Consider the following 27,624-nt stretch of genomic DNA (forward strand, 5'->3'; position numbering starts at 1 on the left):
TTCAGATGTCCTGGTATTGAAGGTGGAGAGAGCGCTGTACATGTACTCCCCCCCCCCCCCCCCCACCTACAATTCCTGCCGGCCAGAGACTCGAACACACAACCATGCCAGTCTGGGGAGAGAGGTTTTGGAACAGTGTAAAATATTAGAAAATAATGTGTTTTTCAAACAACCTAGTATGAGAGCCTTTTCTAGTACACCCCGAAACAAAATTAAGACTTTCTCAAAGAGCATAATGGGACCCCTTTAAGAATGGAAATGCATGGTAATGTAAACCGTAAAGTGACCACTCTGTGTATGTTACGGTGTAGTCAAGTGCTTGTAGAGCTTTTGAATTGTGTGCCTGTTCACTGCAGTACCACTTTACTTAAAGTGATTAGTAGTTTAATCCTGAACAGTAGAGGCCAGCTGCCACTGTTTTTGTGATATTTCTGTTTACCAGAAACTAGAATACACAAATTCAGAATCACTAAATTGGGACAATGCCTGAATGTACTGGAAAGTTTGAAAACTAGTTAATGAGCAATAGTATTGTGCAGCAGTATGAACAAAGATGAAAAAATGTAAAAAAGAGAGCTTTTCGTACTTTTTCCTGGTTGTACCTTTGAACCCGAACGCTGATCCTAATCAGAATCTCAACACAAGTATGTGTGTATTTCTCTCCCCCAGGGACACAATGTGGCGTGTTTTTACAGGCTCTCAGTCCATCGAGGAAAAGGAAAAGGGCAGTCAGGTGCTCCAGGACCTGAGGGAGATCGAGTCATGGGTGTATCGGCTGCTGCGCTCCCCGGTGCCTGTTGCTGGTCAGCGACGTGTTGACGTGGAAGTGCTCCCCCATGAGCTGCAGCCTGCACTGACCTTTGCCCTTCCAGACCCGTCCCGCTTCAGCATTGTAGACTTCCCGCTCCATCTGCCTCTGGAGCTTCTGGGGGTTGATGCTTGTCTGCAGGTCCTGGCCTGCATTCTGCTGGAACACAAGGTTCGGATATCATAGACCCTTAGATTACCATATTTGTGTACTATTTTCATGGTACACCAATTAACATGGTACCACCATGCTAAATGTCCAGAAATACCATGGTACTTTTTTGTTAGTGTTGTCATGCTTGTTTTCTCAGGCCCCGTCCACATGAAAATGCGTTTCGCTGTATACGCATACATTTTGTATCGTATAGGCATTTCTTCCACATGGATTCTGCATTTTGGGAGAGTGAAACCAATATTTTTTGAAACCCAGTCCCAGAGTGGATAAATTTGAAAACGCCGCCTTTGCGTTTTCGTGTGGACAGCGAATCTGTATATTTTCTGAAACGATGACGTCATCAGCCCACATCTCGCCCCTAGTCAGACACCTCTACGTCACATAACAGCAACAAAAACATGAACACACACTGAACGATGGTCTTTTTATTAACTAACATTAGCACAGATTAATAAATGTATTGTTCCATGTTCGTCTGTGTATCACGTGCAAGGTTTATGCGCATAGTCCATGTCTTCTTCTCCGTTTTTAGTGTATCTCTGTGGCAGAATTACAGCGCCACATGCTGGTCTAGCATTTATACTACATCGTTTTGTGGTTTTGTGTGAACGCGGATATTTCTTGAGACGAGGGGGGAAAAAAAGATTGGATAGGGAAAGCTTCATGTGGACATAGCCTCAGTGTGCAAGAATGCACCGTATAGCAGTACCCTACCTGTTATTGACCAATTTAATTAATTGGTATTGATCAATACTGCTCAACAACAACAACAAAAAAGTTTAATGTAGTCTTTATTAAAGCTCAATGAAAATGAATATTCGTACTGTTCGTGTTTTGTTATAATTCTGTGATGCTTAAATTCACGTAAAATGCATGTGGTTTTAGTTTTTTGTTTTTTTAGACAAAATAGTATAATATTTTATTTATTTTCTAAATCATATAATTTATCATATCATATCCAGTTATCATAGCATGAAATGACAAACCTTTAATACTCATATATGTGTTTATATATATAGCAAACCATTAATTTAAGTTTATATTTTTTATTTATATTTTATTATGATTCATAAAGAATTAGAATAATTAATGACTTGGAATTTTATACCGCTGCATCACTATTTTTAAGTGCTATAGCAGTAATGTAATTCTGAATTGACTTAAGAGCTGGTTATATATTGACGCTTAATGTCTCAGAGAGTGCTGGTCAGGCTGACACTTGAGAGGAAGTGATAATATTAGGCCATTTGTGAAATATACACTACGTCTGTGTCGTGGATGAGGTTTAATGGTTGACTTTAGATCTGCTGTTTCAAATGAAGCTAGTCTTGATCATTTTTCCAATGTGGGTCACACTCTCACCCTTTGCCGTCTATAGGTGGTACTGCAGTCGCGAGATTATAACGCCCTCTCAATGAGCGTCATGGCATTTGTTGCAATGATTTACCCCCTTGAGTACATGTTTCCTGTCATTCCACTGTTGCCCACCTGCATGGCCTCCGCAGAACAGGTAACACAACATCTTTTTTGAAACGGTTGGTGTATAAACAACGAAGCTCTCTTTCTGACACACATATCTTCTTTTGTCTAGCTCCTGCTAGCACCCACTCCATATGTCATCGGTGTGCCTGCCAGTTTCTTCCTGTACAAGTCCGATTTTAAGATGCCTGATGACGTTTGGTTAGTGGATCTGGACTGCAACAAGGTATATCATCTGTGTAAGCTATCTAAAAATGAATTATGTGTGTACTATAGTGGTCTTATGTTGCTTCTGTATCTTTATCAATGTAGGTCATTGTTCCAAGCAATGCAGAATTTCTCCCTCCCCTTCCTGAACCTGAGGCCTCTGAGCTGAAGAAACACTTGAAGCAGGTAAGCGAACCAGATTTTCTCTTCTCTCTAAGGAGCCCTGCCATTAGGTCTGAATCTGAAGCGAATACTATCTGGATTCTAGAAGCAATGCTTAGTATTTATACGGTCTTCTAACAGCTGCTGTAAACATGGCCAATTCTACTAGTGCATTTAAACCCAAGAGAAGGCCGACAGTTCAAATATATATTTTAAACCCTCTCATTTGAAGCCAAATGCAGAAAGTAAATTATTCATTTTCTGATGTTTCTTAAGTTTATGTTAACTGATTCATATTTTAGATGATGCTTTATGTATTGTAATGACTGTATATTCTCCCCCTTTTTTTATTCCAGCTCTTGGAGGTAATAAGTTTTGAGTTTCCCTTTCTATAGACTCAATAATGTTTCTAGTTCTCTCGCTTAACCCTTTACTATCCCACATAGACCCTTATCTAGAGCTTCGTACCTGATTCTGGGCACCTCTGAGCTCAATCAAACCCCATTAATATCAACTGTTTAAACATTTCACTGTGTTGTCTTTAATCATTGTCATACTATACTGACCAACTCCGGCCTTCCTCATGTCTTTTTAATAGAGATGCATTTACTTTGATCACAATCTGTTGTTTTTGTTTTTGCTGGTCTGCAGTAGAATTTATCAGCCAAATTGATTTACCATTTTGTTTCATCTGGCATCAAACATAATTATCATGCTGTCATTGTAATAACTCAAGCCAAAATATTCAATACACTGAATCATCAGTTGTGTCGCACAGACCATGAGTCATGACTCTTCATTTGCCATTATGAATCACCATAATTCAGGTCCTCATTTTCAGATTATGATTGTTTTAAAAGCTGATTTAGATTGAAGGTCATCTCTTTCAGACATACAGTATTGCCCTATCATTTAAAGTCCATGAACCAATTTGGAAATTCATACTGTTCTCACTCATTTTAGCTTAAGATTTTAAGTAAATGGTATGTAAAATCCTTAAAAGGGGGGTGAAATGCTATTTCATGCATTCTGAGTTTTTTACACTGTTAAAGAGTTTGATTCCCATGGTAAACATGGACAAAGTTTCAAAAATTAAGTTGTACGTTTGAAGGAGTATTTCTGTTCCAAAAATACTCCTTCAGGTTTGTCACAAGTTTCGGAAAGTTTTTTTCGAGTATGGCTCTGTGTGACGTTAGATGGAGCGGAATTTCCTTATATGGGTGCTAAGGGCACGTCTGCCGGAAGAGCGCGCGCTCCCGTAGAGCAGAGCACAGCACAGACATTTCACTGATCAGAGCGATTCACTGATCAGAGCGAGAGCGTCAGGAAATGTCACAAAAGAAGTGTGTTTTTGGTTGCCAGGGCAAGACAACCCTGCACAGATTACCAAAAGAGAAACAGCATTAAGGGACCAGTGGATGGAGTTTATTTTTACAGAGCATCAACGGCGTTGTGCAAGTGTTTTTGTTTGTTGTCTGCATTTCGAAGATGCTTGTTTTACAAACATGGCCCAGTTTGACGACGGATTTGCGTATCGTTTATTTCGTAAGGATGATGCAATCCCAACGAAAAAGGGTCACGATCGTGTGTTGGAACCGCAGGCGGTGAGTAAAACTGCTTAAAATATCTCTGCCTGTTAGTGCGTCCGCCTCCCATCGGAGACCCGGGTTCGAGCCCCGCTCGGAGCGAGTCCTTGCTGCTGCTGCTCTCGTTCAGTTTCAGCCTCTGGATCTGATTCTGGATCATAAATATATGCTGAATCTGACTGTAAGCCATGGTTTGTTTTGGATGTTTTTTTCCTCACGGTAATGTCACAGTTTCCACATGCTCTCAACGCTAAAGCCTACTGGCGCTCGTGATTCTTTAGCTCCTCCCACACGTCACGCCTCCAGCCGGTCGTGTTTTTCCGGGAAAAATCGGTACAGACTATCTTTCTCTTATGAATATAATAAAACTAAAGACTTTTTGGAGTTATGAAGTATGCAGTACTACTCTATAGGTACTCAAGATTAACAGGATATTGAGTGAAAACGAGCATTTCACTCCCCCCCTTTAACGTCAACATTAAACCAAAATTCAACTTCAGTTCACTTCCTTAACACACATTACTGGTCTTTTTGTACATTATATTTCCACAAAATATCCCTAAAATGTCTTTTCTTTTTAGGTAATGCCTCCAAAAAGAAAATCCTGTTTCACTCTGAAAAGCATCACAGTATTGAAGTAAAAGTAAAACAGTTTGAAAATGGCATTGTGTTGACTAATAACTACCATTTAATATCCGCGGTCAAGTTTTGAGTTTTGAACACATTCTCCAATGACATGATTGTGTGAGATCTGGTTCCCTTTCTTCCTGATAACCCACCAATTTTCTTGGGACTGGTGTGTTTTGTTCTGTGTGCACTCATACTGTTCAGCTCATGGTGTGTTTGCGCTCAAATTCTCTGTTTGTCTCTCTGTGGTTCCTCTCCCCTTCCTCCACTCATGTTTGGTCACATGATTTCCCAATCTTTCTCAGTGACAGGTAGTCATGTGACATTTCCTCCATGTGTTCTTGTGTCCTTCAGTGTCTGGTAAGGTTGACTGTGATCACCCAAAAGCAGATCTTCGCCTCCGATTCCAAGGTTCACAAATCTTTGCATTTTTAATGTGCACGGGAAAAAAATAACCTCTCCCCCCCACCCATCAACAGCAGTAGCCCTACTCTCTCTGTGAACTTAACAAATATTGAAACCATACAGATACTTCTTTATTCCATACCCTTAAAAAAAAAACAAGATCTCACAAATGCTCACACTTGCGACTCTGTTTGCCTCCATAGCCCGTAAAACTTCGCACTCATCCTCCCCTTCTCTTTGTGTGATGAAGGTCCTACAGAAACCCCTGTTTCTCATAGCACTATGTTTGGCTTGAGCATGTTTCAGTGCAACTTACATTATGCTCATTAACCCAAAGCAAGAAATCGTTGTAATCAGCTGGAGCAGGTGATGTGATTGGTTTGGTAGCCCAGGGTCTGATGGAATGCCGGCTGAGAGGCACTGAGTGTGCAGTGGCAGAATTCCCAGAGTGCTTTGTTAATGGCTCCATGTGATGACTGCACCCTTCCCTCTAACATTTTGACTATTAAATCTTTGATGCAACACCGTCGGTTCAGGCAATAACTTTCTCTCTTATCCCCAACATTTTCTCAATTTTAAAGGAATAGTTCACAGAAACATTTAAATTATCATCAATTATTCACTCTCATATTGTTCCAAACCCATTAGACCTTTGTTCATTTTTGAAACACAAATTATATTTTTTTATGAAATCTTTTTTTCTGTTGACAGTTTTAAACTTTGACACTACAAATTGTGCATAAAAGCATTGTGAAAGTAATCCATATGAATTTTTGTAAAGAAACATGATGCCTTTATACGATGAAGACTCAGTTTAGGCTATTATTCATGTATAAACACTGATCAACACACTTGGTAGAGAGATGGTAAACCGAAGCTCAAATGTCCTTGTTTGATGTGTGTGAACCAGTGATGTTTGTTCACGTTTGAGTTTCTGCTTACCATGTTCAATGATTGATGATTGATCTGTGTTTATATATTAATAAAAAGTCTAAAATAGTTTTATATTAAACATACTTGGTTTGGAAAGAAATGAAGGTGTTGACAGATTTTTAATTTTGGGTGAAGTTGGAAACCGTTGGCCTCCAATGTGAGATGTGATTGCCTGAGGCGATGGTGCTCTTACATCAGTCTCCCCTGTCAGGATTCATTGTTAAATTGATCTCTCCTGTATCCATCTTCCTCTTCTACCTCTCTCTCTCTCTCTCTGTCTGTCTCTATCTCGCTCTGTGTCATTGACTCCTCTATGCAGGCTCTGGCCAGCATGAGTCTGAACACGCAACCTATTCTTAACCTGGAGAAGTTTCAGGATGGACAGGAGATGTCTTTATTGCCCCCTGGTCGTGACAAAGCCTCCCCGTCCTCCACTGAGTTCAACCCGCTTATCTATGGCAATGATGTGGACTCAGTTGATGTTGCCACAAGGTATGAAGTACTGTAAACCGTATCAAATATGACAGGAATGAGTGGTTGGTAGAGGTGCAATGTTAATGGAGTGAGATTTTGATGCAATTTGAGGTACCTAGATGAAGCTAAAACTAATGATTCTTATGGAAGCCCAGAACAGCCATAACATTTGTTTGTAGGCTTCTGTATGTTTCTAAACAACCAATGGGTCTCATTCACTAACCATGTATACTTACAGTTGTGTCTGTGATATCTGCATACGAATGCCTTCACTAACAAAAAAGATTTAATCAATAACTTTCATACTAATTCTTTTTTTATATAATAAAAGCAACTCCTTAAATTGTTTGGCCATGTTTTATGCAAATAACTGTCCTTGGGGATGCTGTCACTCACCTGGAATACTTAAAAGAATTCATTAACATTAGAACAAGGTTTAGAGCAAATTCATTCTGGCGGTAATTGTTCATGAGCGGTTTCCCTGTGTGTATAAATATGAATAATCCTCACAGTTATTAGTGAACGAGACCTGTTGTTTTTGTTAGTGGTGCAGAAAACACAAAATTTAAACTAAGCCAAATAAAAGAGAAACTTATATTTGCATAATAGAAATGTTTTATCTTTTTGATCTTTCCGTTAGGGTGGCGATGGTGAGGTTCTTCAACTCTCCAAATGTGCTGCAAGGGTTCCAGATGCACACGCGCACTCTACGTCTCTTCCCCCGTCCTGTGGTGGCATTTCAGGCCACATCTTTCCTGGCTTCTAGGCCGCGGCGGAATGGATTCACCGAAAAGCTCTCCCATACCCAGGCGGTGGAGTACTATGGAGAGTGGGCTCTCAATCCCACCAACCTGGCTTTCCAAAGGATTCATAACAGTGAGAGAATTAGATATACCTCATCCTTTGTCCTCAAGTTGCCTATTCTTTAGCCTTCATATTCGACTGTCACAATTCGCCTCCTAGTGGCAGTTAGATTTCAATTAGATTTCAGTTTGTGAAGACATTGACAGTAAGAGAATTTAAAGGGTTAGTTCAGCCAAAAATGAAAATGATGTCATTAATGACTCACCCTCATGTCGTTCCAAACCCGTAAGAGCTCCGTTCATCTACGGAACACAGTTTAAGATATATTAGATTTAGTCCCAGAGCTTTCAGTCCCTCCATTGAAGATGTGTGAACGGTATACTGTCCATGTCCAGAAAGGTAATTTATATTATGCTATTGACCATTCTGAGTGAAGGGAAAGATGGGCGAGGGGAAGGAATCGGATGATAGGTGAGAGAGGTTTTTTTCTTTATCTTCTCTCAGTGAGATGTGGAAACAGATGTCTGTATGTTAATGCACTGTGTTTGTATTGTCCGTATCTCAGAAGATCCAAGTGTCTGAGGTTCTTCAAGTCTTACTAGTACTTTATATTTTATTTATGTATACAATATGCAAAACTCCAATAAGCATACAATAAGAATTCCTCTTCAGTTGTGACTTCCAGTCTAATCGCTGTTGTTTATTGCAGTCTAAATGCAGCTTTACACTTACCTGCATGTAGTTTCACTATAAAGACTGTCCATTATGTGTTTCCCATTTTGTGTGTAGGCAGTAATTATACTGTGTGTGTGTGTTTCAGATGTGTATGACCCCTCTCTAATAGGCGATAAGCCTAAGTGGTATGCCCACCAGTTACAGCCAGTGTTCTACCGTGTGTATGATGGAAACTCTCATCTGGCGGAGGCGTTGAGTGGACCCCTGCAGGATGAGACCAACGATTCAGACCCAACAGATGACAGGTTGAAAACACCAGATACACACTTACAGTACTCACTAATGCACATAGACCTTCATACACACTCACATCAACTCATGCACAAATGCTATTGATCATTTTTTTACATTTACATACACATTCGGAAGTCTGGATTCAGTAGTTTTTGGCTTTTTGTTTTGTTTAGTTTTTTTCCAAGAATATATATGTGTGTGTGTGTGTGTAGTTGATTTCAAAAATTACAGAAAAGATTTCTTTTTTTTTTCTTTTCTTATAGAAATAGAAAAGATTTATTTTTAATTGAAATCCTTAATACTAAAAGCAACATCACTGTTTTAAACTGTATTTTTGATCAAATAAATGCAGCCCTATCGAGCATAAGACACTTCTTTCAAAAACATTACCGACCCAAAACCTTTGAACTTTAGTATATTTTTACATGCATAATTTAATTTTGTGTGTGTTCAAACTGTTTTTGTCCATTTAAAATTGTTTTTATTTGTTACTGGTTATTGTTTATCTCAGTGGCAGTGACAGTGAAGCATACGATGACTCCAGCTCTTCCTACTCATCTCTGGGAGACTTTGTGAATGAAATGATCAAAGGGGACATACAAGGGGACACACCAAGTAAGCTTCTCCATTTTTAATCTCTTTCCTGACCGCATATTCTTCTTCTTACCTGATCACTCTGTAAAGAAAAATCTTGATTAAACGCCAAAGTATTGAGAAGTTCAGCTTTATAATCCTTATTTTTACACTCTTTCTTCAGATGTTGACACCCTGACCCATGCTGCGCTGGGAGACGCGAATGAGGTAGAGATCCATTACTTCCAGGAGTATAAGGGGGACAACGGTGACCCAGAGCCAGAAGGCCTGCCAGAAGCAGCGGACCATCAGCCGCTGCGGTCCAGCTCCAGCACGACGGCCAGCTCCAGCCCCAGTACAGTCATACAGGGAGTCAACCATGTCAGTGCTCAGACTACGTCATATGAATCTAGAGGAAAGCATCATGTGCTGGGATCTCTAAAGAGTGTGTGCTTCTTTGTGTAGGAACAGAAGGAACCCGTCGAGGTGGAGGCGACAGCTGGCATAACCCTCCAGAACCCTGTCCCAGGATTGGGAGCTCCACCTTTTACAAGACCCACTCCTGATCCGGTTCCTGTTGACCCAGCCAACAAGAAGCGAGAGTACGATAATCCCTATTTTGAGCCGCAGTATGGCTTCCCTTCAGAGGACGATACTGAAGCAGATGAGCAGGAGGAGAGTTACACACCGCGATTCAGCCAGAATCTCAATGGCAACAAGTATGTACTCGCTCAATACTTGGAGATAGCCCTATACAAACACACAGAATCTATATCTCAGCTGCACAGACCAGCTCTCAACATCCTCTCTCTGAATTGTGCGTGTGTTTAGACCATCTCGTCCATTGAGACCCAGCAGTCTGAAGCTTCCGGGTGAATCTGATGGGGAGGGAGACTCCAGAAATAGCTCTCCAAACTCCACCATCTCCAACAACAGCAACGATGGCTTCGGGGGACTCATGTCCTTCGCCAGTGAGTGGCCAGCTTAACATAACCTCTATTCATTCCTTAGCAGCTCATGCTCACTTTGCAAATTTGGACATAATACCGAAAACACAAATTCTTGAATTATTTGAAGATGGTTGCTTGAATTTTTGACTTGATTTCCATCTAGAAATACTCATACTTGTGATTCTGTAACAGAATTGAGAAATACTGGAAGGTTACATGGCATTTAACTTTTTTTGATATGTATTAATACTTACACAAACCGTTCAAGCTTTGGGATCTTTTTTTTTTTTTTTTGATTTGATCGAAAAATGGTAAACAAAATTGTTTCTTGAGCACCAAATCAGCATAATAGAATGATTTCTGAAGGATCTTGAAGACTGGAGTAATTACTGCTAAAACAAAAACAAGCTTTCCCGTCACAGCAATGAATACTATTTAAAAATATTTTATTCAATTGTAATTTTATATTGTGTAGAATTAGGAATTATATGATAATAATATTTCACAATAGTACTGTTTGTACTATATTTTTGATTCAATTAATGCAGATTTGGTGAGCATCGGTGTCTAATTTCAAAAACATTGTTACATTTTTCCAACCCCAAAGCATTGAGCAGTAGTGTATATTAATATGTACTCTTTAAGTATCAGAATATCTTCATTGGCATCCTAACCTTTGCTAAGGGTTTGAACATTGTACAATTTCACTAGTATTGATTAACATTGACTATTGACATTTCTGGTGTTGTGGCTGCATACACAAACGTGTGTTCTCTTTTGTACGTTTCACTTTAATGGTACGCGTGCAGGTAACCTGTATAAAAACCATGGCACCAGTTTCAGTCTGTCCAGTCTAGCTCTGCCTAATAAAGCACGAGAGAAGAACACGCCGTTCCCCAGTCTCAAAGGTACACACATCCCCTCAGATCTCTCCATGTGACCTTCCCACTCATTCACCCGTCTCGCCCTGTCTCATTTCTCCAGTCTAATCCAGTTATCTTCTCCTCCTGTTCTTCTTCTTCTTCCTTTCCTCTCCTCTCCAAACACTTTCTTTATCTTTCCTTTCCCTGTCTACTTCTTTCTTACCTCCGTGCTATTAATGGTTGAATCACTCCAATTAGTCTGATCTTGTTGTATTACCTCCACTGAATTCAAGTAATTTAAGGGTCAAATAAGTAGATGTTAATTCTGCTTCAGTAATTCTGTAGTTTAAGGGAAAGTGACACGATGTCTGTTTAGTACAGGCATTAGCTTTAGAAAGACTCCAACCTCAGCTGTTTAAAATCAATGTTTCTTAATTGACTAGTTTTCATTTTTCGACCTTTTTCTCTTCTTCCTTTTATAATTTGTCTTATGTATTTCTTTTGAAGAATATTTTCATTTTGATTTAACCGAGGACACAGATCAAGGTTTGTGGGAATGTTGCCTGATTTCTTTGCCCCGCCTCTCATGTCTTTGATCCAGAGTTGCTGCCCTGAAAGTGACCGGTATCTTGCCTCCTTTTCGCACTGTGAAGGAAGGCGTAGACATATAGTCACTTTCTAATCTAGCAACCACAGTTCTTATACTGTAGCTGCTGTTGTTATTGTTGACTTTATTTTCTGTTTGTTTATGATTTTGGATGATTGTATTGCACAGACGATGCTGATGACAGTCCTGAGAGTCCTGGTATGTTTCATATCTGTAGCCTGCCCTAATGATGAAACCAGTTGCTGTTTATAGTAATATAGACCCTTTGAGTCCTGAGAGAATGAGATACTCTGCCCACTGACTGACAGACTTGCATTGGTTCCTATCTGCTGTCCTGGATGCTTCCATTTACACCCCTGAATCTGAACTCTAGCGCCAAACAGCACTTGTCATGAACTGATAATGCGTGCTATTTCAGGGTTGGAAAATAAAATCTTGTTGGACAGCAGTTTGGAACCTCTAGAATAGAGGATATATCTGTGCTCACATATATATCCACTATGCATTTCCTTCTCCTCTTTCCTGTTCTGTGATTATTAGTCATTAACATAATAACGGTGGCACCTCTTAATAGACAACAGCCAGTTTGTGGTTGCATTTCAAAACATTAAAGGATGTCACTGTAGGAATGGGATGATATGATTTTTGACTGCTCTTTGTGTCGTGTGCGGTGTGTTTTTGAAGTGACCTTTCCTTCATTTGTGTGTCATCTCAACTGGAGACAGAGTTGAGGTCTGTTCCATTTCAATTCCACCTGAATTCTCGGGTGAATTGAAGATAACAAAACCATTAAAGTACATTGTACATTTCAAGCTCTGATCGGCTTCAGAACTGAAATGTAGTTTCTACCAAACTTGGCTGATGGGTTTCCACCAAAGTCTCGATAAAGAAGACTTTGGAGTCTGGTGGTTGTGTGGGTGTTTTAAGATAAATCGATGATATGTCAAGGATTGTAGCTTGAATGCACAGATATTGTGCAGCTTTAAGCAGAGCGGCAGGAATGCTGCTTTTAGAGCTTGGTACAGAAGAAAACCAATTGAGCACTCCAGGAGGTGAAACCACATTGCATTTCAGCTAGCATGTCGACTGGTAATGATTTTTTCTTTCTTTCATTGTTCAGTGAACAAACACACACCCTTTTTCAGTATAGTTTCACAGTCTATTGACCAGACAATCCTTCTCGCAGTATTACTGAAGAAGGTGCTGTTGGCCTTGTTTTCTTTAACAATAAAAAAAAATCTATTTATATTTATAAGTCGTGCCTGACACAGCCCTGATGGTCGAAACGTTGCAATAAATATTTCCTATGGAGCAGTTATACCAGTGTGCAGACAATACATTTGTTCTTTTGTTAAAAAAAATGTACCTCCTTGCTATCTCCTAGTAGTCATTTTGTGCTCTTTTCAGAGTTTATATTTCTCAAACAGCATCAAAATGCACACATTGTTCAAATACAGTTTACTATGTAATATAACAATATTAATCAATGAGTCATGACTATTCTGATTTTTAAAACTCACACTGAGAGGAATGAATCTAGATTTCATGTTATGTTGAATGTGGTCATTCAAAAGGAGCAGATTATTTTTTTATTCTGGATTGTACATAAATGCAACGGATTCTCAAAAAAAAAAAAAAAAAAAAACATCGAATGGGGTCTTTTGAGTCTCGATTCCCCAAAAAAATGTAATAATTGAAACATGTACAAATGAATTTAGTTAAGATCAATAACATGCATTTACAAAATAGATTTCATGGCAACTTAAAAATAAATTATTTATTATTTAGGGGCTAAAAGATTTTTACAATATTACTGGTTATTATTATTTGCCATGGTATCCGTTTAGTTCTTGTTCTTTTTATGAACTGAGTTTTGTAGAATAGCTTCATTCGATCATTAATCCCATGTAATCACAGTTAATCAAGACCTCTCAAATCACAAGCTATTCTGACCAAATCAAAGTCTGAAATGCTTGTATTTTTCTGATTTCTGTCTTTCTCTCATTTTCTCTCTCTCTTTCTCTTTCTCTCTCATATTCCATGCTCTCTGCTGGTTTTCTCTGTTGTATATGTACATGTGTCCGGTGCTTGTGGTTGTGGGTTGATGTTTGGACTGGTTCTGTCTGGGCCGGTGTTGTTCTCTGTCCCCTCTTTGACCCCCTGCACTAATTCTGGCTTCTGTGTCCAGTATTTGGGCTAAATTCTCTAATGGAGATTGTAACAGAGATCGGCCCGGGGAGCGGAGAAGGTGGGTTCTGCCCTTTGCTGCGTGAGCTGCATGCTTCTCCAAAGCCAGTCAGCTACATCTCCCAGCATCCTGTTCCACTGTTGCTTCCTCATTCCTAATGTCAGATGTCAGTCACCATTTGAGTCTTTTGTTCACATGTCATGTCTTCTGTTGATGGACTGGCCCTGTAATGTACTGTAGAAAGAATAAGACTTGTGCTGTATCATATAGACATTTTGGGAAAGGTGCAGGTTAGAAAGATTGAAGATCTCCGTGAGGTTCGTCTAATAAGCTCTAGATAGCATTTGGATTTTGGATCATCCTAAAACTGAGATGAAGTTGTTTGTCCATCATAAGATTTTCCAGAATGTGCAGAACCTGGTAGAAAGTGGCTACTTTGATTGTTTTTTTTTATTTATTTGAAAATGCTTTAAATTCTCAGAAGCCATTATGTGGCTCCAGTAATCCAGTTTCTCTTCCAGTATGGCATGATTCTTCAGAAATTATTGGTATATGCTAAGTTGCTAATATTATCACTGTTGAAAACTAAGTCAAAATACCTCTTTATGACATTGTTATTAAGACTTCATTATGAGGCATTGTAAGTCTTGTCTGAAAATATTCCCTAGCCCAATCGAATGTGTAATCTAACCACACATTGTGAAATGTGTGTGAAGATGTCCATCTGTTAATGCCCTCGAATGCAGCACAAACCATCCATGCACCGGTTGTGCTTTACGCATGTAAATGTTCTGATGAATGCACAGAGGCTGGATATACACATACTGTACACTGTGTGTGTAAGTGTATGTACTGTTGCCATACACTCACAGCTAAGTGTGTGTAGTGTGATCATCTGAACTGAGAGGGCTTTTTCATTCTTTTTTGTGTCGTTTCTTGTTGCCATGCAGTCTGTTTCTCACTCATCCATTCTTCCACTCATCTTTCTCACTTTGTTCTTTGCCTGTGTGTGTGTGTGTGTGTGTGAATGTGTGTTTTCTCCAACAAGCATCATTGCTCCTGTAGCTCTCTTTACTGCTCCAGACCTTCAGTTGCACCTCTAACCCTCAACGTTAGCATCATTAGTCATGTAATACCCCCTTACTGCAATGTCCAAAATACTGAGGTGCAAAGGAAAATGTGCAAGTTCTTTGAGTGTGTTCGAATCTGTTAAAAGCTGTTTGTGTGCTGCCCTTTATATCTATTGATTATATACTATTACCAGACGCAAGGTTAAAACATCTGTGTAGAGGCCATAGACTGCACTGTGTTTTAATGCTGTAGTCATTGTGTTTCAGCTGTGGTGTTTATTAGATGTGTGTTTTCAAGTGATTTTTTTTTTACTAGAGAATTTAATCGAATTCACACTTTATTTGTGTATGTGTGTGTGTGTGTAGAGGTGGGTAATTTGGTGGATGGTTGGGTGTTGACACATGGAAGCAGGTTTCGTGTGACACACATGCGTTCATATAAGGTCTATATCCAGTCTGACAAAGTGAATGGTCTGTTGTAGGTGCTCGAGCTCCCAGAGCGCTGGTAGATCAGAAATCTTCTGTTATTAAGCACAGCCCCACCGTCAAGAGAGAGTCTCCATCTCCTCAGGGCAGAGCCAACAACACCAGGTACTGCAGTGACGCTCATATTTATTCATTTAGGCACTTTTATCTGAAGCATATTGCAAATTAGAAAAATACAGGCACATGTGATAAATCCAAGCAAGAAAACACTACTGATAGTGCTATCATTTATATAACAAGAGTACACTGGTGACCACCCACTTGTACTTAGAATTTAAATACAAATAATAGTATACTATAAAATGAAAGGCATGGTTCTTCTCTGTTTGAAGTTAAAGTTTAAAATGTAATTTATTCTTGTGATCGCAAAGCAGTCATGTTCCTTCAGAAATCTTTCTAATATGCTGAATTTATGATCTAGAAACATTTCCTGTTATTAATGTTTAAAAGACTCTTTGAGTTCAAAAGAACAGCATTTATTTTAAATGAAATTCTTTAGTAATATAATGCGTCTTTGCTAAATAAAAAGAATACATTGAAAAAAAAACATACTGTCATGATGTCCAACTGATATTGTTAAAAATAAACATATTGTTAAATATATACCATTAAATTATAACCTCATAACAACAAAACTGTTACTTGTATGGCAATAAAATGTATGGGATTTTGTATTTTATCCCTTTTGTTTTTGCTTCTGTTGTGCTCTGTTGAGTGCCTGTGAATATTTGGTTCTTCCTCCGTTAAGCCTGGTCTTTGTGCTGTGCAGCGAGAACCAGCAGTTTCTTAAGGAGGTGGTCCAGAGCGTGCTCGATGGGCAGGGTGTGGGTTGGCTCAACATGAAGAAGGTACGCCGCCTGCTAGAGAATGAACAGCTGCGAGTCTTTGTGCTCAGCAAACTCAACCGTGTGGTCCAATCCGAGGAGGATGCTCAGCAGGAAGTTATAAGAGATGTGGTAAGTTGAAGTGACGAGTAAAAACATGCTGAAATGAACCAAAAGTCCACTTTGATTCATGTTTTATTTGTTATATGGTTTTGTGTGCCTGTTTATGTAGGAGATAAACAGGAAGGTATACAAAGGCATGTTGGATCTACTGAAGTGCACAGTGTCCAGTTTGGAGCACTCATACACTAATGCTGGCCTTGGAGGCATGGCCAGTGTCTTCAGTCTGCTTGAGATAGCACGCACCCACTACCAAACCAAAGGTAACCTTCATTTGAATGTCCAAATGAAATTTCTTGTTAATATTAAGCATCAAACATAGTTTCTGACCAAGAGAGTTATACCAACACAAAGAGTTTCTGCTTTCTAGAAGGTTATTGTTCCTCTTCACAGCCGTGTACATCTTGGTATCAGTCACTTTTACATATCCTTGGGTTTCAGCCCTGTTTTTCCCTACCTGTTTGGAGAAATCACCTGGAACCTACCTTCAGATTTAACTTCTCTCCCTTTTGTCTCCATGTGTCCTCGCTGTTTCCTCTTCTTCTTTTTTCCCATGCTGTATTTCCCTGGGGCTCACTTATGGCTCACAGACCCAGAGAAGAGGAAAAGGGGCTCCATGGAGGGTGCTAGCAGCCCAGGCAGTAAGGAGAGCCCATCGGGCCGAATGGAGAGCGCCAGGGCGGCAGGCGTGCTCCTGGTACCCCGTATCCAATTGCCACCACCCTCCACTGGGAAATCGCCACAGCAGTTTGATACCCGGAGTCTGAACGAGGAGAATTTTATTGCCTCCATTGGTGTGTAAACCGCAGTTCCCATTGCATGCCCCCCTTCTAGCTGCTTGTTACGTTCCCTGAGCTCCCTGGGAGCCACCTGTCCCTTAGAGCCGCATCCTCTTTTTCATTAACTGTCTACACCGACTTTGTGCCAGAAGTTAAGAACTGAGTTGGCTGCCATATTCTGTCATAATTTACTCATCCTCATGCTGTTTCAAACTTGACTTTCTATCTTCTGTGGAACACAAAAAAACGTTTTGATAGTCATTGGGTTCTAAAACATTGCACTGGAACTTTCATTGATGGACAGACACATTTTTACTATCTACTTCTACTTTTACTTCTTCCACTTTAGTGTTCCACAGAAGAAAGTCATACAGGTTTGGAATGACATTTGTCAAATTGGAATGACAGCCAACAAATATTTGAAGGTGGCATTGGTTGGTGTAGACACATTAGTGGAATATTGTGATGGGTATGAAGCCAATATATGTAGACTTCCTCTGGAATGTTCAACGTGTTTTTTTAAGTCCTGTATGCCAATCCTGACTCCCCTTAAATCCATTGGATGCATGTTAGTGAAAGACCTACAGCTAAGCTAAGAGTGAAATAGTGGGACGGTGAAGGTCTTGGACTGTACCACTACTCTCTTTAAAAGGGTCCTGAGCTGTTGCCTCCCCTGTTAACAGTCCTATGATGACCACAGAAGTCTGCTTACATTAAAAATGTCTGAAATGGCTTGTGGATTTTTAGGCCCAGGTCTCTGATTGGCAGTCATTTCTGGGTCTGTGTACAGGGGACCGTTCACCCTCTCCAAAGCCTAACCCTCATAACCTTGCCTTGTCTGTCCTTTGGTAATAATGCATCTGCAATTCTACGGAATGTCTTTGAGACTGCACCCCTTGCTTTTGCAACACCTCATTCCACTCACCAGCTGTGAGGCTGATTTGTTGTCCTCATCTCACACCTTTTGCATCTCCCAGGCCATCCACCCTCGCCTTGGAGAGCCATTGCCCATTATGGATGAAAAGAATGGGGAAAGAAAACCAAGTCATGAGGCTGATTTTGTGCAATCCATCATTTTGGCTCTTCAGGAACAGGGTCGCAGAGCTTAGGATGTTTTGTAATGGATCTCCATTAGCTTTAAATGATTGGATAGTTTTACATGACATCAGATCCTTCATTTAGCTTACATATGGCTGTCTGATCATTGCAAAACATCCTTGTTTTGAAAAATTAGATTTTGCACTTGTTCAGTTCTATTTTTTTTTGTTTTATTCTTTTTCTCTTTAAAAAAAGAAAAGAAAGAAAAGCTCATCCTCCATATCTGACAATTCAACCGGCTCTCTGATTCTCTCTCTGTCTTTCTCTCCTTGCTTGCAATGCATCTTGGGTAGAATTGTGGAGCAAGCACCAGGATAACAGAAAGCAAAAAGCTTTGGAAAAAGAACAGAGTAAGATCACTTCCCTAAGCTCCCAATTAGACTTTTCTTTGCAGAACTGCAAAACAGGGACCCTGTCCTTCTACCTGCACCAGTCCTCTTCCCTTAAACCACTTTCTATTGTAAACAGAATCTGCCCCCAAAAATTCAACTACTTTTCAAAAAGCCCATTTAGACATGTGGCCCAAACGTTGTATCAGCAAATAAATTACATTTATTTAAAAGGAGCGGGGTATATAGATGCAAAGTAAAAGTGTACAATCCATTCAAAGTAAATTTTTAGGTTAAAATAAGCCCTGTACACACAAAGATTTAGCTTCTGTTGACATTAAATCAGTATTTGGGCCAGTATTTCTAAGTGTGCAAATCCAACTCTTGACTAGGGATGTGCATTTTGGTCATTTTGACAGCTTGAGTACTTCACACATATCAGCTCAGGCTACTGGGTGGAAAATGAGCACTCTTTTGTATCACATCTTTGGGGTTTTATTAGCGTCTCATGCCATGAGCTGAGTGTTTTTTTAAGATTTGCATTGCAATTTTTTTTTTGTCTAGTTTAGTTCTTCTAATAGTTCTTTAAAAAATGCAAGACCCCTGCGATAGAATGTCTCCCTGTGTTACACTCATGCAGACTGAAAGTTACTCTCCATGTGTAGGTGGCGTCCGATCAAAGCAGTCAGACTACGAGGTACCATCCTGATATACTGTTGTAACCAATCACAAAACGATCAATTATTAATCAATGCTTTTACTTCATAGTACTCAGGTACTCATGCCCATCCCTATTCTTGACTGGTTTGCTTTGTTTTTATCTTGGCTACTTTTCTTGAAAGCATTCGCATTTTTTCAACTGTGATGGAATAGATTTGTCTCACACGCAATTAGATTTTCAAACATTTAGAGTTCCTACATTTATTGTTTTTTTTTTCATTGCTTTCAGATGGTGTAAATAAATGGAAATCTGATGATTTTTAAGTGCATTTTTAGGGCAGTTCTTCTTACAGTTAACTTCTGGATGACTGAACACGGGCATGTGTTGTCTTTGGTGTTCCACCTTCTCTTACTTAATTATCTTACTATAGTTTGATGCAAGTATGAGATGTGAGATAAACCAACTGTTCAGTTACTTAATTCAGTCGAGTCTTGAATGAATTTCAAAGAGTCTTGTTGGATTTTCATGCATCTGTGAAGAAAATGCTGAAAAAGCCACCAATTTCGCTCTGATTTTACTGTGGAAGATCTGCAATACAGCTTTAGTATTATTATATTTTAATTGTTCTTGATGCCTCATACAGTACAGTATAACCAATTTTTACCAAGTTGGGGTTTGCACTCGCAATATTGGTTTCTTCATTTAAGAAGCAGTGAGTGCGCTAGTTGTAGCTGAAGCTTCCTCCTGTCCGACTGATTGACTGTGTTTGCCTGCATGTGTGACTGCTTCTGTCTGTGTGTCTGTGATACCTAGCACTACTGTGAACTGTTCTGGCCCACTGTCAGCTGATCTGCTTCTGTGAGTTTCCCCAATATGACAGCAAGCATTATTTGTTTTTCTCTGCCTTACCTGCGTAGTCTAATGAGTGGCAGCCGGCTGAATGGCATTATTCTCCTCTGTGAAATGGAGAACGGTTGTGTCACTCTCCAGAACAGAGAAGGGTTCAGCTCGCTGTTAGTCATGTGACGTCCCAAAATGCAGCGCAGAGACTTAATGGGTGGAAGAGCTGATTATGTGCTTTCTACAGGGGCTGATGGAGCAAAACAGCGTCTGGAAGGTGGAGACACGGAGGAAAAAAAATCACAGATCAGTGCTGACAGTGGCCTCAGTGTGACGTCTGGCTCACAGGTGGCTTTTAACCTAATAACACAATATAAATCTAATATAAATCTTAAAAGTTTTATTTTGAAATGTGATGCATATAAATATACCTGTGCATACTATCGTTCATAATTTCCTTTTTTCATCTGTTCTTCTTGCTCGTCTCTTCTGCAGAAGAGTGATACAGAGTCCCTGGCGAGCTCCGAGCCTCCTGCTCTGACAAGAAGCACCAGCCAGGACTCAGAGGCCAGCACAGTGGTAGGGCACGGCCATTACAGAGACACTGCCATCCTCTCTTTAAAATACACTCCTGTTGATCCAGACCATGTGTAGTTACCACAGATTTATTCTTGTGGCCATACCACATATTTATTTAGTTCTATCTTGCATTATAGACAAGTTTCTGTTTGTGTTTGTGTTTATGGATAGTTCACTCAAAAATTTTTATCCTTTCATAATTTAACCCCTTTTCAGTCCAAACTAGGCTTGTGCCAGTATTCGGTAATGCGATATATTGCGTTGATTATAATGCACGATATTGTTATCGTGGGCATTTCTAAATACCGTGAATAAATATACATTACAAATTATTCAGAATGCATTTTAAGAACAGTATTCCCATTCCCATATTGTTTACTCTGATGTAAACAAGCATGCATGAGAACCACATGGAGGAACACGTGAGAGACGATGAATGAAAGCACATTTACTCTCTGACAGCAGATGGCACTAAAATGCGGCACTTAATAGACAGAGCCGTAGTTCGCTGACAAGATACGCAATATCGCATTCATAATCGCAGATGAATTGCATGCGATTATGATTATAAAATTTGAAAAAGAAAAAAGATTTCAAACAACATTTAGATTTTTTCCATTTTATAATGAACTATCCCATTGAGAAGCCGCATAATCCCTCTTGTTTGTTGTGCTCTTGCTGATGTCTGACCTTGGCTCTGTAGGTGAGTAACAGCTCAGGTGAGACGCTGGGAGCAGACAGTGACCTGAGCAGCACTGCTGGAGACGGCCTGACAGGAAGACATGCTCAGCATCTCAACTTGTCCCGGGGGACACTGTCTGACAGCGAGATTGAGACCAACCCTGCGACCAGCTCTATGTTTGTGAGTATTTCTCTCTGTTTAGTCGTCATTCTCTTCACTGCATCTGATCAAATGTAAGATAATATAATAATTAATCTGAACATGGTGGTCAATGTCACGCTCGGAGTTGGGTATAATGCATTACACAGTAGGGGTGTCAAAATTGCCCAAAAATGACGTTCGAATATTCCCTCAAAAAAATACACTAATATTCGAACTATTCGAACATCTGTTGTTAATGTTGTCAATGACGCGCATTACGTCAATAACAGGACAAAATAACACAAAGAGACATAACTACTTGTATAGGTAGTCTATTTAAGTTTAAACATATATGTATTACCAATTACATTACAATGTATTACCTACACAAAAACAAGGAAATAAACTAGTGGCCAAGACTGCAGACCTCAAGCTCTCTCACCCTCACGTTCTTTGCGCATAATAGTTTAAATGAACAAACAAACTTTCGTTTTAAATTTAAGGTCGCGACTGTTGTCCCAAATATAGCAGGCTCAGTCGCACCCACTCGCGAAGCGTCAAACAACCCTTTACTACCGCGGACGTTTTTTTCCAATTATTTTTTTTTATTCAAAAATTTATTTTCACCTTCAAAATTCGTTGTTTTTAAACTATTCGAATACATATTCGAATTTAGAATATTCGTTGACAGCCCTATTACACAGTAGTGCGTTTCTGTAATCTAATTACTTTTCCTGGTAATGCACTAAAGTAATGCGTTTTTTTTTTCCACACAGACCCGTAGTTCACTGACAAATAGGCAATATTGTGTTCATAATCGCATTTGATTTTGAACGCGATATCGCCTAGCTTGTCAGTGAACTACGGCTCTGTGTAGTGAATGCCGCTCAATCTGAAAGCAGGTGTACTGACACGCAAACTTACTTCATAATTTTTTACATAATTTGTACCTTAAGTTATGTAATTTATTGGCATAAGTAACTGTAATACTACTAATCACGGGACCGGCTATATGACAGTTGTATGCGTTTAAATGCACAGCCCTACAAAATTGGATGACTTTTTTGAGTAACTTACCCAACACTGGTCACGCTTCTAGGGAAAGACTCACAAGCTGAAGCCAGGAGTGAAGGAACCTGTCGGTGTTAATAAAGGAGCACCAGCGCCACCCCTCGAGGATGTCAGCATGAGGATCTATCTGTGTGAGGGGCTGCTGGGTAAGAGTTATTCCTCTTTTCTCTGTTCCTCCTTTCCTTTCATTCATGTTTGTTCCTTTTTTCTTTTCTTCTTTCATGTCTGTTCTCACTGCTTTAGTAATGAACATGGCATATTTTTTAATGTCTGCATTCATTAAAATGATGTGGTATTTGTTGGTTTTCCATAACCTCAGCATTTTAAAATTGTAATAACATATCTGCTGCACAATGCAGTCCTTTATAACTGATTTTATCCTAATGATTGCAACAGATTATTCTGTAAATCCTGCTTATATTCTCTTTGTAAAGTGTTCTGTTAATTTGCAGTTTGCTCTTGAGCTCCAAATATGTCCTCATATTAACCATCGTGTGATGAATTATTGGTTTGCGTATCTCTGACAGCACACAGCTTTGCTTCTAACACTCTTCTAACACTTTCTTTGCCTTGTGCTCTGCCGCCACCTCCTTTTCCCTCTCCCTCTCTTTTCTTTTTCTCCTTCCATTTAATGCCACAAAGGGCGAGATAAAAGCTCAGTTTGGGACCAACTGGAGGATGCCGCCATGGAAACCTTTTCTCTGAGTATGGCTGAAGTCTGCCTTTGACCTTTTGGATGTGTGTATTTTGGGATTGTGAAGCTGTAGTATTGGACACTACATGCATTCCCTCGCATCCATACTATGACTGCTATTTAAGTCTTGTATGGAGCATGTAGAGTGTTTTTAATTTTTTTCAAGAAATGAAATATTTGGTGTGTGCATGGTACTGTTTGCATGAAGAGAGAATTCAAATACACAAGCCAGGCCGAGCAGATAAGCCAACTTTATTTTATAATTGAATGTGTTTGTGTGATAAAACCTGCTTGAGAGAATGTGAACGCTAAAACAATAAGCAGATGTATGGAGGCGTGTGTTATCTCTGTGTTAAAATTCATTTATGGAAGGTTTGATGGCAAGCTCTGTATATTACAGCATGCATGTGCTTTGGGTGCTTGAGGTCTCTTTCTGTTAGTTAATTTATTTTAATACTCGTTTATTCTAGTTTTGATGACATCTGACGTTTACAATAAGGAGTGTTTTGTGCTGGCACGTTGAGTTGAAATACTGTTTTACTCAAGTTAAGCGTGAAAATATGTGTGTATGGGTAGGTAAGGAGCGCTCTACTCTGTGGGATCAGATGCAGTTCTGGGAGGATGCCTTCCTGGATGCCGTTATGTTGGAAAGGGAAGGAATGGGGATGGATCAGGGACCACAAGAAATGATTGACAGGTTAGTATATTCTTTAAGTGCTTACATAAGTGTTCACAATGAATCACAATGAGCTATAAGCTATTTAGTCATGCTTGGATTCAGCAGATGTTAACTGTACTGTTGTGTTTGGATTATTTTGTCCAAATGTGATGTGCTGTGGTCTCTCAGGTATCTGTCTGTGGGAGAACATGACCGGAAGAGACTGGAGGACGATGAGGACCGACTATTGGCCACTCTTCTGCATAACATGATCGCCTACATGCTTATGATGAAGGTATACTCAAACACTCACTCATTATTTCATGTATATTTAAGGGAATATGGATATTTTTAAAGTGAACAGATCAGTTGTGACATTTATTCAGCCGTTATTACATTTAAACACACTGCTTTTCAAAAGTTCGGAATCAGTAAGATTTGTTTCTTCGGTTCATTATGGCTGCATTTATTTGACCAAAAATACAGAAAGAGAACAATAATATTGTGAAATATTATTACCATTAAAAAAAAAAAGTTTTCTATTTTAATATACTTTCAAATCTAATGTATTCCTGTGATGCAAAGCAGAATTTTCATCATTGTTTCTGCAGTCTTCAGTGTCACATGTTCTTTCAGGAATCATTCTAATATGCTGAATTATTATCAATGCTGGAAGCAGTTGTGCTGCTTAATATTTTTTGGATGCTGTGATAAATTTTTCAGCATTATTTGATGAATAAGGTTAAATCTTTTCTAACAATATAAGTATTTATTATCACTATTATCACACATCCTTGCAAAATAAAAAGCATTAATTTTCTTTCCAAAAAAGAAAACAAAATTACTGACCCCAAACTTGTGAATGGTTGCGTATATGGTTACGAATGATTTCTATTTTGAATAAGTGCATTTTTTTTTTTTTTACATTTATTCATCAGAGAATCCTGAAAAATGTCACAGTTTCCAAATAAATATTAAGCAGCAAAACTGTTTCCAATATTGATGATAATTCAGCATATTAGAATGATTTTAGAAGGATCATGTGACACTGAAGACTGGAGTAATGATAATAAATTCAGCTTTCATCACAGGAATGCATTAGATTTTAAAGTATATTAAAATAGAAAACCTTTTTTTTATTGCAATAATATTTCACAATATCACTTTTTTTTCTGATCAAATAAATTCAGACTTGATGAGCAGAAGAGACTTCTTTTGAAAAACATTACTAATCTTACTGATCCCAAACCTTTGAAAAGCAGTGTATTGATACATACTGTAGACTAGCATTTAACAGTTTGGGGACAGTTCTGTTTCTTAAATAAGAAATCAATTCTAGCATTTGGCAAAGATGCATTAATTAGATTAAAAGAGACAGTAAAGACATTTATAATGTTCAAAATATTTTATGTTTTAAATAAATTGTTCTTTTAAACTTTGTTCATCAAATACTTCTGTAAAGAAAATGCACTACGGCTTCCACAAAAATACTGACTAACATTGATGTTAACTTTTAACCGTTACATTCATCTAGGTCGGTAAAAATGAAATCCGGAAGAAGGTACGGCGTCTTATGGGGAAATCTCACATTGGCCTCTCACACAGTCAGGAGATCAATGAGGTCCTGGACCGCCTTGCACATTTGGTAAGAGCCAGTTAGATGAAGAGTTACAGCTATTGCATGTAAACCAGTCGCCAAACATCAGAATTAGGTGATGAGTGACTGACAGATCAAATGTTTTGTTGCAGAGTGGTCGTGAGCTCCTCATCAGGCCAAGTGGCAGCCGGCACATTAAGAAGCAGACATTTGTTGTGCATGCGGGGACTGATACAACTGGTGATATATTTTTCATGGAGGTATGAGTTGTGTGTTTCTGTCTCACCCGTTTTTTTTTATTCATTTAACCAGTCTGCATGAAAACATATTGTAAATGTGCATTTGGTCCTCCTTTCCTCATCCTTGTGTTTTCTTAGGTGTGTGATGACTGCATCGTCTTGCGCAGTAACATCGGCACAGTCTATGAGCGCTGGTGGTATGAGAAGCTCATAAATATGACCTACTGTCCCAAGACCAAAGTGTTGTGTCTGTGGAGGAGGAACGGTCAAGAGACACAGCTTAACAAGTTCTACACCAAGAAGGTAAAGCACACATCAAAGTAAAGGTATACTGTAGTCCACACTACTACTACTACGACTAGTCGATTAGTCGACTTTTATGCTCTGCCCTGATGATTTAAGCTTAATGTCGATTAGTCACTGGTCCTATAGAGGGCGCAACAGGATAAGAAATCTTTGAAGGACTTCCACATTTATGCTCCATTTCTGAACAGTTATAATGATAAATATATGCATGCTCTGAAAGCACTCCACAAGACGTGTGATTATATTACTGGATGCTGGAAATCGAACGGGAGAATGCATATTTTAAACTGCTTATTGTACAGTAAATTAATCCCTGTTCTAATCTAATGTGGTGCTGCACTGTAACGCACACACAGGCTACAGACAGAAGCTTGTACAACGCGCTGATTTAGCGCACACAGAATCATTCACCGTGGTTCTGTGGTTTCTCAATAAAATAGCTTAGAAACTGAAAAGTTCAAGCATATATTTCTTAATAACTAATGTTACATCTCACAGAGAGATGGTGCCAGGTGGAATTAATTCACACACAGAACTGCTCTCACTAATGCATCCATATGAATGTAATCTTTACTGTGCTACTTTATCTGTATCTGATTTAGAACGAGCAGAAATCTAAATATAACGACCCAAAGACAAAAGAACTGATAAAAATGAGCTGTTATAGGAGCAATAGCCATGTGGGCAGCGCTGTGTTATATGCCATAGCTGTGCACTAGATGTTTGAGTCTCAGCTCAGCATCTTCGACTCGACTTTCATCACATAAAAGTAAAGTCGTTCAACCCCTAGTACACACACCACATATTTCAAACCATGACAGTCATGACATATGACAGTCCCATTCTCCGTTCAGAAATGTTGTATTGTTTCAGTATAGTCAGTGTATATTGGAATCAATGACTGTACTTCTCTTTCTCTGTTCCTGTGTGTTTTTGTGTGTTTAGTGTCGGGAACTGTACTACTGTGTTAAAGACAGCATGGAGCGCGCTGCCGCACGACAACAAAGCATCAAACCAGGTACATCGTGCATCTTTGTACACAACCATTCACAAATTTTGGGTCTGTACTTTTTCTTTTTTTTTTATGTAATTTTATTTTTATAATAATTTTGAAAAAAGCTCACTAGGTTGCATTTAATTAATCCAAAATACAGTAAAACTAACGTTACTGTTTTTTTTTCTTTTCTATTTGAATCCATTTTAAAATCTAATTTATTATTTATTATAATAATAAAATATTTATTATTATTATTATTATCGCAGTTGTAGACCGATATATTATCTTTTCTTTAAAAAAATTCATACTGACCCCGAACTGTAAATAAATTGGGCTGGTTTCATTGATATCTGCTAAAAAAGTGGCCCATTTGAACTGAATTTAAATTGACTCCATATGTTTTTGGATGTATCATCCTCTGCTTCTTGTCGTTGAAATGAACAAAGTATTTTTATTTATCTCTCACTGCCATGTGCGTTTTTCCATGCGTGTAGGTCCGGAGCTGGGAGGCGAGTTCCCAGTACAGGACATGAAGACAGGGGAGGGTGGTCTCCTTCAGGTCACGCTGGAAGGCATCAATCTCAAATTTATGCATAGCCAGGTAGGAGGTGTTGCCTTTATCATAACCATGACCAAGTGCTTGC

At 39.1% G+C, this 27,624-nt stretch overlaps 1 protein-coding gene across 46 annotated transcripts in view; it reads left to right on the forward strand.

Moving 5' to 3' along the window:
• Positions 1–27,624, forward strand: part of LOC128016890 (MAP kinase-activating death domain protein) — a 61,343-nt gene that overhangs the window by 22,526 nt on the left and 11,193 nt on the right. For 2 of the 46 annotated variants that reach the window (XM_052601785.1, XM_052601766.1), the window contains exons 5-35: positions 670–979; positions 2,361–2,492; positions 2,574–2,687; positions 2,774–2,854; positions 5,398–5,454; positions 6,701–6,873; positions 7,496–7,731; positions 8,480–8,639; positions 9,140–9,243; positions 9,386–9,582; positions 9,667–9,920; positions 10,033–10,172; positions 10,961–11,059; positions 13,810–13,869; positions 15,362–15,470; positions 16,135–16,321; positions 16,422–16,572; positions 16,900–17,103; positions 18,480–18,536; positions 20,264–20,364; positions 20,512–20,592; positions 21,299–21,457; positions 22,518–22,635; positions 23,132–23,194; positions 23,760–23,880; positions 24,031–24,136; positions 25,376–25,486; positions 25,591–25,698; positions 25,816–25,980; positions 26,929–27,001; positions 27,475–27,581. In XM_052601785.1, coding sequence (XP_052457745.1) covers positions 670–979; positions 2,361–2,492; positions 2,574–2,687; positions 2,774–2,854; positions 5,398–5,454; positions 6,701–6,873; positions 7,496–7,731; positions 8,480–8,639; positions 9,140–9,243; positions 9,386–9,582; positions 9,667–9,920; positions 10,033–10,172; positions 10,961–11,059; positions 13,810–13,869; positions 15,362–15,470; positions 16,135–16,321; positions 16,422–16,572; positions 16,900–17,103; positions 18,480–18,536; positions 20,264–20,364; positions 20,512–20,592; positions 21,299–21,457; positions 22,518–22,635; positions 23,132–23,194; positions 23,760–23,880; positions 24,031–24,136; positions 25,376–25,486; positions 25,591–25,698; positions 25,816–25,980; positions 26,929–27,001; positions 27,475–27,581 — 4,138 coding nt within the window. Of the gene's footprint in view, positions 1–669; positions 980–2,360; positions 2,493–2,573; positions 2,688–2,773; positions 2,855–5,397; positions 5,455–6,700; positions 6,874–7,495; positions 7,732–8,479; positions 8,640–9,139; positions 9,244–9,385; positions 9,583–9,666; positions 9,921–10,032; positions 10,173–10,960; positions 11,060–11,789; positions 11,820–13,809; positions 13,870–15,361; positions 15,471–16,134; positions 16,322–16,421; positions 16,573–16,899; positions 17,104–18,479; positions 18,537–20,263; positions 20,365–20,511; positions 20,596–21,298; positions 21,458–22,517; positions 22,636–23,131; positions 23,195–23,759; positions 23,881–24,030; positions 24,137–25,375; positions 25,487–25,590; positions 25,699–25,815; positions 25,981–26,928; positions 27,002–27,474; positions 27,582–27,624 lie in introns of all 46 variants that reach the window. The other 44 variants (XM_052601784.1, XM_052601765.1, XM_052601796.1 and 41 more) reach the window with 30 other exon arrangements.

Source organism: Carassius gibelio, chromosome A7 (assembly GCF_023724105.1).
Source record: "Carassius gibelio isolate Cgi1373 ecotype wild population from Czech Republic chromosome A7, carGib1.2-hapl.c, whole genome shotgun sequence".
Lineage (NCBI taxonomy): Eukaryota > Metazoa > Chordata > Actinopteri > Cypriniformes > Cyprinidae > Carassius > Carassius gibelio.